This window comes from Indicator indicator, chromosome 7 (genome assembly GCF_027791375.1).
Source record: "Indicator indicator isolate 239-I01 chromosome 7, UM_Iind_1.1, whole genome shotgun sequence".
Taxonomy (NCBI): Eukaryota; Metazoa; Chordata; class Aves; order Piciformes; family Indicatoridae; genus Indicator; species Indicator indicator.
In genome coordinates, this window is record NC_072016.1 from 17,071,585 (window position 1) to 17,086,016 (window position 14,432).

Genomic DNA, 14,432 nt, shown 5'->3' on the forward strand with positions numbered 1-14,432 from the left:
AGACTATACACTATGATTCAGTACTACCTGTGTCACATGATGAATAAGCGCAACATGCACCATTCACTTTTAAACCGACCCCCTCTGACCTAAGCCATGTAAATCCTTCAGAAATTCACGTCAATATTCTCCTTCAGATCACACATAGAAATAGCCCAATGATGAAAGTTCACTCATGCACAGTGTCTTTAACCTCTACTATTTAAGTATCTGCTTAGAATTATCAGTGACCCTTGTTGCACTCTTGGCTAGTTCACACTGGATCTTCCAGAATGTGGACCCACCGGGGACTTCTCTTTTCTCGGGATCCTTGAAACGAACACTATTTCCAGCGGTGCCTTTCCAAGACAGAACTGTCAGCTCTGACGATCGAAAGAGCTTTCCACCTCTTCCTGCACGTATGTGCATACGCTTTCTTTCTTATGATGCCCCTGCCATTCACCCACCCTCCCGCTCTTTCCCACCGCTTGCCTGCCCGCTGGTTATCTACTTGTTTCTATCTTTTAGAAATTATTTTCAAGCCTCCCCCTCGCAGGGGCCGGCAGCCAAGGTGCTGTCCTAAAGCAGCGCTCGCTGCCACAGCAGCGCAGTGACATGTGTCTCCAATCAGTGGCCGGGCGCTAATTGATTTAGCTCCTTTCCCAGCTCCACTTTAAAGAGTGGGGGATCCCGGCGCTGGAGGAATGTAGTGTCCCTTCCCGCGAGCAGCTGGACCCCCGCCACAGCCCCGTTCTGCCACCCCCGTGCCGCAGCTTCTCACCCCCGGGCCCGGGGATTGGCCCAGCGGAGGCGGTATCAGCGGCGGTGCGAGGGGGGGGCCGCCCCCACCCTCCCTCCTCTTCCCTCCCTGGCCCCGCCGCCCCCTCGCCCCGGTGCGTAAGGGCCAACCGGGAGACCCAGACGCAGGCAGCCACCGAGCTGCCGTCGCTGAGCGCCCGGCCGCCCTCAGCATCCCGCGATGGCCGGCCGCCTGACCTGTTGCCTCCTGCTGTGGGCCCTGGGCCACGGGCACTGCCGCTCGCCTGCGGGGGAGGGCGCCGGCAGCCAGCCCGCCTGCCCCGTCCAGCTGCCCGCCGCCCGGCACTCGTCCTCCCCTGGCCGAGACCCCCGCGGGGGCTCTTCTCCGACCTCTGCAGTGGGCAGTATCGCTCAGGACATGGTAGCTGTCCACATGCTTAAGCTCTACGAGAAGTACAACCGGGAAGGGAGCCGTCCCGGCGACGGCAACACGGTCCGCAGCTTCAAAGCCAGGCCGGGTAAGACAGGCCGAGCGCGGGGGGCACCGCCGGAGCCCCCTCGCTCCTCTTTTGCTTTAAAGTGGCGGGTTCGCGTCGAGTTGTCACTGACTGCGGCGTGTGTCACGCTAGGTGAATAGTGGGGGACCCTTCCTAACTACACGGACACGGTGTCTCCGCTCCGCTCTGCGGACGGCTTGCCACCTCCCCCGGTTCCCTTCCCTCCTCCGAGATTATCTGCAACCAGGTATCTCCCCCGTTCAGAAAGCCTTTGCTGCTGTGTAGGCAAACCACTGGCAAAAGAAGCGCTGTTCTCAATGCACACCGCGCTGGGTCGGAAGATCTTTTCAGAGATACTTGGAGCAGCGAGTGCTCCAGCCGCAGGTCCTCTCCTCTGGCTCTTCTTAGGCTCACAAGCTGCTATGAGGAAGAGTGCCGCCTACGGGACCGACCGCCGACCACTGCTCGAGATCTTAAATTTGTTGCACTGCCTGAACCTCTGAAGACAGATGCCTGACCTGTCACTCCCCAGTTTTGCCTGGCTTTATTATGTGTGGAAGAGCATATATATATATTGTGAAAACTGCACTTTCATTATCCCAGTCTTGTGTCAAAACAAAGCAGTTTGTCTAGTTACTTCCTTTTGATTTACCAAGCAAATCCAAACTATCTTTTTCTGGAAAATGTCTTCCTTCTTTGGTTAACTCTTACAGGCTATTACTAAGATCTTAACTCTTAAAAGAAGAGCTGTATCAGTTTCTAGAATATAATTTTTGTTACACTTCCAGAAATATATTTTAATAGACACATCTTATAGGTGAGTTGAAATCTGCTTTTGTGAACTTCAACCTATTTCTCCTACATTTAAGTCTCATGTATAGAATGCAATGCAGCATACAGCAGTTTAGGAAATGGTTATCATAATGCACAATAACCCATTCTCTAGTACACCTCAGCTTAATTTCTCTTCTATGTCAAATGTAATATTAAAAACTAATCACATTCGTGGAGAAGGAGAATCCCACTGAAGGGTAGTTGGCTAAGGAAAATATCTAGAAATCTAGGAATTAGGCTGTAAAGCAGTTGCACACATTTGGGAGATAAATCAGCTGTCATGTTCTAGATCATTAGCTAGCAGCTGTTGCTGACTAATAGGGGTTAGGAAGGAACCTCCACTGTGGATGGTCCTTCCATGACCTCCTGCTATCCGCTTTTTTTTTGTTTGTTTGTTTCCTGTGAACTGAGCAGCTGATACTGCCTCCTTACCCAAGTAAGGACTTGAACCACAAGAGTGATTTTTGGAAGAATGCAAGAATTGAGCTACATTTTACTTCATTTTTCAATGAATCTGCTGAACAGTTATTGCATGTAAGTTTAAATTCTGGTTTAAAACAGCATTTTCTAATCACAGATAGATGGTACTGACCAATTAGAAATCAACATTATTTCGCATGTCTGTCAGATCATGAAGCCAAGGCAGAGGGGCCTGGAAATATTTCCATGCAATGGAAATGAAGCACATCTATGTCCAAAACTCCTGCCTCCTGTGTCCCATCCATCCACCTTCTCTTCTGGATTCCATTTCTACCCAGTAATATGGCATGAAAACAGAGCCTCCTCTGCAATGTTCCTTTTCTATGGGAAATAAATTATACTTCTTCATAGTTCATCAACTGACTGATGAACAGTATGAAATAGACCACAGCATGATACAAGATGAGGGAGTGAGAAGATTGTTATCTGGCAATACATTTTTCTTTATCTCCTCAAAGAAATTCTAGTGTTTCCTTCTGAAAGAAGAAATTGATATGTTTTTCTAGAAAGGCGTATGGAATGTCTGTTCTTTAAAACGGGTGATAATTCCGATCTCATTGTGATCAATGTAACAGACTACATCTACAATAATGGTCTTTTTGATATCCCAAGCAATGGACTTAATATGTTTGTGTTTTATCTTTTTTTAGTTTGTACCTTTCAGAAAATCTGTAATCTGCTGTTCCTATGCTGCAGCTTAAAGCTGATTGGTAGGGTACATCTGAGTATCAGCATTAGTTAAGTTTGTCGAGATGAAGGCTCCAGAAGTGCAAAATGTCACTCCTGACTCAGTTTGCTACTTTGTCATATGCATTATTGAGGCCTCCTCAACTACACAGTTGTATTGCCGTCATACATATCCTTTACAGGGTATAAGATGGTGTTGACAGATATTGAATATGTAATATTCTCCATGTTTAATGTGAGGCACTTACTATATATACATATTTGCAAATGTCCAGATACAACTTCTTCATGTTCCTCTAACAGTACTTAAACAATTCAGGAAGAGTGCTCAGATCATGAGATGATCACCTCCTCTCAGCTCACCTTTACGTGTGTTCACAAGAGTTCATTATTTCTCTAAGGAGCTGAGAGACAGCCATGAAATAATTTGTCAGGTTGTTTTCTCTGAATGCTTTCCAGTTTTTAGGGAACTCTAGTTTTAGAAAACAGCACCAACTGAAATTAGTTACACAGTCAAGCTGCAAGTGGTTTGTAACCAAATGTGAAATATTAAGTTATTGTTCAACCTTGGGTTTTGAGATTGGAGTGAATTAGTCTAATGGAAGCAATCTGGTGCCTAAGCCATGAAACTTCCCCATAACTAGGCTCTTGCATCTCAGGCTTATTCCTTGAACCATCCGTCCCCTGGGTTAAATGAAGCAAAGCCCTTGGTGAACAGCAAAAAATAGCAGCCATTTAAATAGGACCATATCATAATGCATATGGTCATATCATATCTTAAAATATTTTACATGAGGTTCTCTGCATGTTTGTTTCTCACAAATGTGTTATCAGAAATATCATGCAAGCCTGTTTTGCTAATCTTGACTTACAGCAATGGAATGTTCTTTTATGTGGGGTATGTACTAAGGGCTAGTATTTTCTTTCCTTGGCCACTTGCCTTTTTTTCCCCCCTGTACCACTTTTTTTGCTTATGTCCTCTATACATCTTGCCTGTATTCCTAACTTAAAGCTTTTAGCAGTGATCAAAGGTAGATACAATCAGTAAAATACTAACAGCTTTAATGTATACAGCTAGTACAATTCAACTCAGAGCAGACCTGGAAAATGTAATAACACTTGGTTGACAGGTTGGTAAAAGCCTGACCAATCTGATGCAATATGATGACTATGCTCTGTCCAAAACTCAAGTCTCCTCTGGCTGTTCAGTAGCTGCAGATTCAGTTTCTTACTCTGTTCTACACAAAATTTTGACTTCAGTATCATTTCACTATGATTCGTTAAAACTCCCTTTCTCTGAGATATCATTACAAGTTACCTTCCCATCTGAAACCCTGGGACTCTGGTGGCCTTAGGGATGAATACACTTCATAGTAATTTCTACAGAACTGATAGTACTAATGCTGAAAAACTATTAAAAATTTCAATGGTACATAGCTCAGGTGGGCAGAGGCAGCGGACCGACTTCTTTTTTTGAAAAACATGCTTTCTGAAATGAATAAGAAATAACAGCCTGGTGTTTTAAAGTATGTACTATGATTTTTCACTTTCTTGATCTGAAAAATAGGTGAACTGCCTTATGAAATTTCTGTGCTTTGAAGACTTGAATAGCATGTAAATTCTTTTTTTTTTTTTCATAATATAAGCACCTGTCCATAACATTAACATTGAGTAAAAGTTTACAGATTGGAATCATGTCCTGAACTGACAGAAACAAATAGGTTCTCATCACAGAATACTGTTTCTGTTAGCCTTTTGCCACCTGTTAAACCAGTATGTTGGCATCAGTGCAATCTGTTACACTTCACTGTATAAGAAAAAATAAATAAATACAGATAGCATAGGTGGAAATCACATACCTGAACATTTGTACTTCCAGACTGTCTATGAGGGTCTGACATTAATGAACATCCTCATCTGCTGTGGTTTAGTCCAGCTGATGATTCTGTGAAGCACAAACTGAAAGACATCAAGCACCAGCTTAGTGAGATGTAGTACTATTAATTTCCATCGTTCAAATGAAACTGTGCTTAAAATTCTGACAGGTGGCAGTTAACAGTACTGCCTTTCTGTTGGTGCCAAAATTTCCATGGGTCATCATCTACAGTGTGTTGAAAAAGAAATCTCAGTGTTTCTGGGAAGACTGGATGGTGGGTTTGTTGGGGGTTTTTTGTTTGGTTTTAGATTTTTTTTTTTTCTCCCTTCTGCTAGCAAACTTTTAGGTACATCAAAAAAGGGTTGTCAGAGTGTCCACTTGGGTTAACTAAAAATCCAAATTTATTCACTGTAGTCCTTTGATGGATTCCAAGTATAGGTTTTATCTTGGGACAACAAGGATCACTTCTTGGTTCTGCTGCCACTTTCTTATATACTTTAGAGCTAATGGGAAAAAAAAAACTAAAACAAAACACAGCGATAGACTGTGAAGGCATGGGGTTTTAATTCTGGCATTACATTTTAACACACTAAGAGAGGTTTCTACTGTTTAAAAAAGAATGATGTTAACAGTTATTAGTGTAAGATTGCTCATTTTCCTTAAGAGGATGATAGAGATGTAACCTCAGCACAAATTGTTCAACTAGCTATACAGAAAGTACCAAACGGAGTTTGAAAACAGGAGCTAACTCCTGGAATAACAGTAGTTGTCACTATCTTAAAGCAAATTGAAACACAAGTCTTAGACACCAACTAGATTTCACAGTGCTTTAAATGAAGCTCCTGCATGATGCATACTGGAAAGGAGTAAGAGTAACAGTCCCCCGTCCCAAATCAGTTGCACTGCTTACTTCTAGCTCCCTTGTGAAATGTCTCCTGGGTGCTATTTATGAATGATGAATTTCATATGCTGTTCCCCACAAACTAGGCACCCAGAGACCTTCCATGAATCTTGAGTATTAACAGTAAACCTGTTTTTCAGCTAGTATTCTAAGTAAGGTAGCATTGTAAGCTCTGCCACGGGCAAATTTGATAGCTTCTTCTGAGCCTGACTTTGAAACAAATGAAATAGACACAAGGATTGTTTTTCTTGCCTGCCCAGAATGAAAAGCAGTATGAAACTGAAAATCTCTGGGAAGAGTTCTATCCCTCCTGTAATCAAAAGGTACCCAGCGTGTTGGATACTCCCAATGTTATTGTAATATTGCTATCCAATACTATTAGTGTTTCTTCCTTCTTAACCTTAGCTTTAAGCTAAAGTGACAAACTCATTATAGTAACTGATTTGAAGTAAGCAAAAAGCAACATTTGGTAATCTAATTATATAGAGGAATAAAGGTTTGACTGCCATTTTTAGACTCAGATATTTATCTGTGTCTTCCCTGCTCTCTTGCAGAATTCCAGGCCCAGAAGCCCTTGTACTGCTTCAACCTGACATCCATGCAGGACTCAGAAATGATCCTTGCTGCTACTTTTCACTTCTATGCTGAGAAACGCCCTCGGCACCGGGAAGCATTTTGTAAGCGGTCCAAGAACTCATCCTGCCGCCTCCTGCACCTGCCTCCAATCCTCCGTCTCAACCTCATTTTCCAAAGCATTCACCAGAATTCTGCCTATGGACTAGTGAAAGGGAACATCACTGTGTTACTTCAAAGGCGAGGGGCTTGGCACGCAAAGGACATTTCAGATATCATAAAAGAATCCACACAGGCTGGAGAGCTTATTCTCTGTGCTAAATTTGATTCTGGAGAGAAACACCAGGGCTTCCCTGAACAGGTTGCCAGTCATTTACCTTATATACTAGTTTATGCCAATGATCTTGCAATCTCTGAACCTAACAGTGTGGCAGTCACCCTACAGCGTTACGACCCATTCCCTTCCAATGATGGGGACCCAAACCTTTCCCCTAATGCTTCTACTGATACCCGAGTGCGGAGGGACACATATCTCTCTAGCTCTATTCAGAGCAATGAGTTGCCAGAAGTAGATTATAACAACAATAAATACAACAAACATGACATATGGGAGAATGCCTACAAGTCCTTGAAACCAAAAGCCTCACGCAAAGATCGAAGGAGAAAAGGGCAAGAAAATACAGAAACGCTTCCGAAGTCTCAGGTGCTAAATTTTGATGAGAAAACAATGAAGAAAGCAAGACGGAAACAATGGAATGAGCCAAGGATTTGTTCAAGACGATACATGAAAGTTGACTTTGCTGATATTGGCTGGAATGAATGGATCATATCTCCCAAATCATTTGATGCCTTCTACTGTGCAGGGACATGTGAATTTCCAATGCCCAAGGTAGCATGCCTTTTTGTTGTTGTTAGTTTGGAAAGGACAGATCTACTGTTCTGCTTATACAAATACTTTTGTTAGATTATCTTTTAGATTTTTACCTTTCTCACTGTATTCTGTTGCCTCATTCAGCCTAAATGATTTAAGCATTATCATTTTCAACAACTTATTCATCAGAGTACAAAATTATTATAAGTTATTTTTAACTGTAATCTGAAGAATAAGAAAAATGTCTCAGGTTTATCTTCCAATTTCTCATCTTATCTTGAAACCATAACATAAAGACTTGTGTACCTTATTAAAATAGTTACATACACTAAATCATCAAACTAACTCTGTTTGGTAGCAGAAGTATAAAGTATTATATGCTAATAATAAAACAAGCTACTGTATCAGAGTATTTCTGAATTCCACTGGTAAAACCTTAAAGAAAAATGCATAGTAGTGACACTGAGGCATTTTTAACTCTAAGAAACTGCTTGTCACTTTGAAAATAAAAATAGTGGTTAATCTGATATTTGTTTCTCAAAATTCTCTGATGCATTTTTAGTTCACTAAATTCTTAAAATTAAGATAATCCTGCTGGAATAAAAAACTTTATTTACCTTGTTAGACTCTAATGCTAGAACACTATTCATCCCATAGAAGCACTGTGAAATTTTCTAATAGAGAGCAAGCATGAAATCCTGCTTCAATGGAATTTCAGACTGACCCACTCTCACTCACTTGCTTTATGGCAAATTGTAGAAATTTCAGCAATCATATGCTGCATGAGAATTATCAGCATTTTATAGTGCCTTCAAGTAATGACAGAGGGGAGGATTTGAAGCACTGCATAACATGCCATTCCTAAATCAAAGGCCAGATATTTATGAAGACTCAGTCTATATGGTCAACCTGGGATGGACAACATACACCTCATTACCAAGTTACTCTTTTAGAACTGTGGAGATAGAATTATAGATCTGGCATGCTGAGAATCATCACACTGGATGTTGTTTTTTTTTTTTTAATATCAGTACATCACTCTATTAGTACATCTACTTTAATAGCTGCCAATTTTTGATCTAGATACAAACCAACACTGGTACAAATCTGATCATAGCAAGTTCACCTACCTTACTGATGAAGTTCTTATTCCCTGAACTGTGAGAGGGAAGACTAGTTTATATGGTTAATAATGGCTTACTGCACTGCTGCATTTGCCAGAAAAGTGCTAGTCCTATGTGTGGTAGAAGTAGGTAAGAATGTATTTTGGTCTACAGTAATTAGAATTCTCTTGATTTCATCTTTAAATGAGTTTCATTGAGAGTTGAATTCAGACCTGAAAACAAAACTTTTCTGAAGCTAAGAAGTACTTCTTACTAAGAATGACAGAAGAGTGGTGATTTTCAAGGAGCAAAATCATGATAAAGGGACTGTAAAAGGGGTATAAGCCAGGCAGAAAGGGAGGGCCTAAAGTATTTCAAATCTGCTGTTCAATTGCTTTTTGGCTGCATTACCTTTCTTCTGTTTTATGAGGCCCACAGTGCTCCTGATCTACGATTGTCCTAAAGGTGAAGTAAGAGGAGAATGGGCCTGGTGTATATAACTTAGTAGCCAGTATTTAAAACATTAGCACTTCCTCAGTGCCAGCACTACTGGGCATTCAGCTCTTTATTTCAAGCTTTCCACTGTAACGCATCAGTACAAAGGTCAATATGAAGCCCACGATCACTGAAGATTCATGACAGGTTTCCAGAAGGGTTGGAAAACTTCGAGTCTGTCAGCTGTGGATGTAAGGCTCAGGCAGCCAGGTTCTGTAAAGAGTAATGGTCTATAACACACATTTACCTCTGTAAGCATTTATGTGCGTCCTGTATACTCTTGCATGCATTAGAAACCTAATTAGTGCTGTTGTCTTGGTGGGCAGCTGATCATGCTAGACTTTGCTCACATCAATTTGCTCCTTGCAGATGTCAGAGACTGCATAGCTGGAGAAGATCCTACTAGGATCTTCTTCAGATTAATATCCAGGAATCCTGTAAGCCAGTTACTGGTACTGAGGGCAGTGATGGCTGTCCAGTGCATGGGGTCAGCATATTCTGTTTCTCTAGCATGGCAAGACCTATGACTGTTTGAAATATCAATATGAAATAACAAAGATGCTAGGAACATTTCAGGAGATTTTTCATAAAGGTTAAAGTAAGAACTTGATTCTAGAAGGTTTTTTGTTGTGTTTTTTGTGGGTTTTTTTGGGTTGGGTTTTTTTTTTTTTTTTTTTTTTTTTTTTTTTTGTTGTTGTTTTTGGTTCTTTTGTAAACTTTGTTGTGGCTTAAACACGGGAAAACTGCTTCTGTCTCTCTCTTGCTGTCCAGATTTTTTGTGATGGCCAGTGCAGGCAGAAGCTTATTTCTGTCTCACATCACAGCTGAGAAACTAATTCACTGTTGCTTGACTGTGGACAGCTTTGAAATCTAAACATGAAGGGTGGCATGAGTGAGCAAGCTGTTGCTAATTATGCCAACATATGCTAATTACTGAAAGGCACTTTCCAGGATTAGCAACTTGATGGGACTTGACTGTAGGGATGCTGTCTTGAATCTCTGAAGGGTAAAGGACAGACTTAACTGTTTCTCCTTGTAATGGCTCAAAGAAGGTCACTTTAGTTAAGGAACATTTGAAAGCCTTAATAGTTTGGACCTGATTTCCTGATGCATATACTTAAAGCAAATTTCTCAAATCTGAATTATCTCTTAAATTATCCACTTTGTTATACCTATGAACTATGTAACTTTTCATACTTAAATGAAAAAAATATGGTTTGCATATACTCAATTATTATTTAAAAATTAAAGAAAGTATAGGAGACATTCACTTGAAGTATCTGCTTCCACGTGAAGGTATACAAAGACCCTATTTGTTGTCCCACACATGTCATTTTCCACCCAATATACAGCTATGTGATGAAAAATTCATGTGCCACATAGCAGATCTACGCAGAAAACTCATGAGACTGTAGGAAAAAGCCTGATATGACTAACACAGTTTTCCTGCTATTACTCTACTTATTTGCTGGGACAACATTCAAGCATGACAACTGAACATGAGTCACTGAAGCCTGAGCCTCAGTGGTGGGTTTCATGTCATGCTATTGCCTCGTGTAACAGGAGCACATGCATTGTGTGCTATACTGAGGCAATGACAACAAACAAACAAAGAGAAAAAAATATTAAAAAAGGCTGTCACTCCATCACCAGTAAACCTGTACTTGACTGAGGGTACCTCAAGCAACAGAAGTGGTGAAAACTGTTTAGTGCTATTCAGTTGCTCAGACTACAAAGGTCAAGTTTAGCTTCTGAATAAGGGATGAACAAAAAAAAAATAAAAGGTACTTAACAAGTAGCCAGGATAGTATTTCTATATCTTAACTTTTTCCTTTCTTCCCCCCTACCCCCCCATTCTCATTGCTGTTACGCTTCATGGCTGCCTCCTCAACATCCAGATATCAATAGCAGAAATAAAATTGTGACTCTGTATCCTGAATAGTAAATGGATGTAAAGCTGCTGTGAAATCTCACTTCAAACTTTCCTGGCCCTCTCAGCCTTTTGTTTTCTTCTCCCACTTTGAGGCTAGCTCAAGAGAGGAAGGCAGGGCGAAGCAGACAGACTACAGGTATGAAGTATTTGTTTGTCATGGCTCTGTCGGGGTTATTAGACTGCTCTAGACTAACTCCCCCCTGTGGACGCTACGTCTGGAGCACTCCCCTCTTTAAAATCAGAGTAATCACTCCAGGAAAAACTAATTCCAGGTTAGTATACAAGAGGAGAAATACTGCTGGAACATAAGGATAGTTATTTTGGAAACACTTATAGTAGCCAAATTTCCAAGTCAGACAAAAGGTTAGGAAAACAAAAGATAACATCTTAAAACTGAGAAGTGTGTGCCACCTTTCTCCTTTTCTCTTGCATGCCTCTCTCTAGCATCCAGTAGAAACAGCCAGGGACACTTTCTTTAGGCTGAGGACTGACTGCTGGCTGTGCCACCAGTGCCCTCCTCTGGTATTTATGAAGGCAGCACAAGGAACACAATGTATCTGTTGGATACACCACGCAAACGAAATTTGGAAATGTGAGGGACTGACTAGGCTGCATGGCCCTGTGACTCAATCACAAATATTCACTTTTTTGAGAAACAAAAGACACATAATCATTGTCATTTTCCAAGTCCAGCTGCAAAAGTGACTGCTCATAAATGAAGCAATAACTCTTTCCTTCTGTTCCAGATTGTTCGGCCATCAAATCATGCTACAATCCAGAGCATCGTTAAAGCAGTAGGAATCATTCCTGGCATCCCAGAACCCTGCTGCGTCCCTGACAAAATGAGCTCTCTCAGTGTCTTGTTCCTAGACGAGAACAAAAATGTCGTTTTAAAGGTATATCCCAATATGTCAGTTGAAACTTGTGCCTGCCGATAAGTTCAGACAAACCAATCTTCAACGAGACCCACGCATCCTGCCTGTCTACACTGGGAAAGTTGTAAATGGAAAATGAATCCACTTATGTTCATGAGCGAATGCAAGCCTACAACTCCTCTACTGAAAGCATGTGGAGAGACTAAAACAATACAAATGGAACGATATGTCTACTGTCATCAACTGTCTTTTGTATTCATCTTCCAGAAATTCAGTACTTTTACAAATACCTTCCTAACCCACCTAGCCAAGACACTTGATATTTAGTGAGAAATTTAAGTGTAAAGTTTTCCATAATCAAAGGACTAAAATACGTTTTTATACCCTATTTTTCCTGACTATTTTATCTCTTCATCTAATCAAGAAGATGGGAATCGAACTTGCAAAGGCAGGCTTATTTTAGAATATCACTTTTGTACACAAATCAGAACATTTTGCCTAAAACACTCATACTCTTAATCTGCATATTTATACTGAAAAAATGCTGTAATAAAGGGCTTGAAATGCATATTTTCTTCAGGATGCAAGTATAGTGCACCGCATAAGCTTTCATATGAACGGTATGTTAACATAGCCATTTTTGGTCATCCATCTCCAATACACAATTTGTTCTTCAAAAGGCATATGTAATATCCCACAGCTTTTGGTTTGCTGGATAATTTGGGGTTATTAAACATATTCTCTGAGTAACACATACTATCTAGTAATATGTTGAAATACTAAAAATAAAATAACCAAGATTTATATTTTTGTAAATTATACTTTATATTCTCTAGATTGTTACATGCTTTTAACAAAAGCTAATAAATTAAAGGTACAGTAGTATCTAAAAAATAGCTGAATCGTCTTTCTGTAAATGTACTCTCTTGCATTCTGTTAATTAGATGGAAAGATGTAAATACATGGTAAGCTTGTCATAATGCACCTCAATAGATGAAAGACAGAAGGGAATACTATGATCATCTAGACTGACCTCCTGCATAGCAAAGATCAAAGAATCATGATCAGTACTTTCTGCACTGTGCACTTTGGACCTCCTATCTTGAGCTTGGGAATATCTTTGAAAACCATGCATAAATTTGGCTTTAAAGATTTCATGTGATAGAATATCTCTACTGGACTACAGGTAGCAAAAGTTAGTGCTCTTTGTTCATATGCAGTGGCTTAATCCTAGTCTGAATTTGCTGAGTTTTAGCTTCAATTCCCTGGATCTTACTGTAACCTGTTTTACTAGATCCCTTTTATCTGTTATCCAAAATACTTTCACTGTGTATTTTTAGTATTTATAGCAGGATCAAATTACATTTTGGCTAAGATTTAAATAGATACTTTGATTTCTTATTCTAAGCCTCAAAATTTCTCACAGCTCTTTCCTGAACTCCTTCCAGAACTCTCTCTAACTTTTTTTTTTTTTTGCAACAATGAACATCACAACGGGACACAATATTTGGCAGTGCTTCCATTGGAAGTCTTTACAGAAATAAAATCTCTGCATCCCTCAAACTCCTGTACAGTGTTTTGCCACCAATATTCTATGCTAATATGGTGCAGATTCTCAGACAGAGATGTTTAAACATGGCACTTCTTGCACATAAAAGCAAGATTCAGTGTGTATGGGAGTCTCTGCAATGTTACTCTCACTCTGGTTCTTGCTGGTTCATCCTAAACAGCTTTCAGGAAGAAGTAGATCATTTTAAGGTACCTTGTAGTGACTGCCAGTTATGACTGCCAAAAGGTTGTTGATCCAGCTAGGCATTTCTTCTTCTCTCAGAGTATACAATTATTTATACTGGAACTACTGGGACAAACCTTTGTACACTGTTGCTGTTAAAGATCTCCCCTAAAAATGTGGGGTCATGCAATTTTTATAAATCACGAAAAACTCAGCTACAGTTGCCAAAGTAATGCTAGTGCATAAAGAAAAACAAAAAAGTTCTCAGAAGTTAATAATTTATTCCTACAGAATAGTTGTAAGTATAAAACTTTTCCAAGTATCATAAGCTGCCATCATTTCTGTTCTCTATAAAAATCTACCATTTTCTGTAGGTCTTGCCTTGCTCCCATTTAGCACCAGCTCTGAACAGCATGATGTAATAGCTTAGTGTGCTTATGGTCTCGTCTATTGTATTTTGTTTTCCTTAAGAAATCTTTTCTATAGCTAGAATTAGTCCTTGGGTAAAAAACTTTCTTTCCAAGATGTGATGATGCAAGCAATTTGGAAAGAGATACCACCCTATTATCTGTTATAAGGTCTATAGGAAATAAAGGAAACGCTACTCCTATACTCATTAGGATATCTATAAATCCCTGAAAGTTTTGTATATATTTAAAGGTTTGTTAGCAAAACTGTTACTTAGGATGGGCAAAACAAAACTATAGCTGTAAATTACATAGCTCTCAGGACATAGCCTTACTACACAAGCAATACCCTTCTCTTAGTAGTGAAGTTTATTTCATTTTCTGTTTAGCTATACCAGTCAATTCTCTAATGTGAACAAGGTCTTAAACC

General features: G+C 40.1%; 1 protein-coding gene across 1 annotated transcript; it reads left to right on the forward strand.

The window, feature by feature from the left end:
* The first annotated feature begins 958 nt into the window (after positions 1-958).
* On the forward strand, positions 959-11,926 carry GDF10 (growth differentiation factor 10). The gene is made up of 3 exons (XM_054382410.1): positions 959-1,256; positions 6,568-7,475; positions 11,735-11,926. Exons 1-3 carry the CDS (start codon positions 959-961, stop codon positions 11,924-11,926), a joined length of 1,398 nt encoding a protein of 465 aa, XP_054238385.1.
* Positions 11,927-14,432: the final 2,506 nt, after the last annotated feature.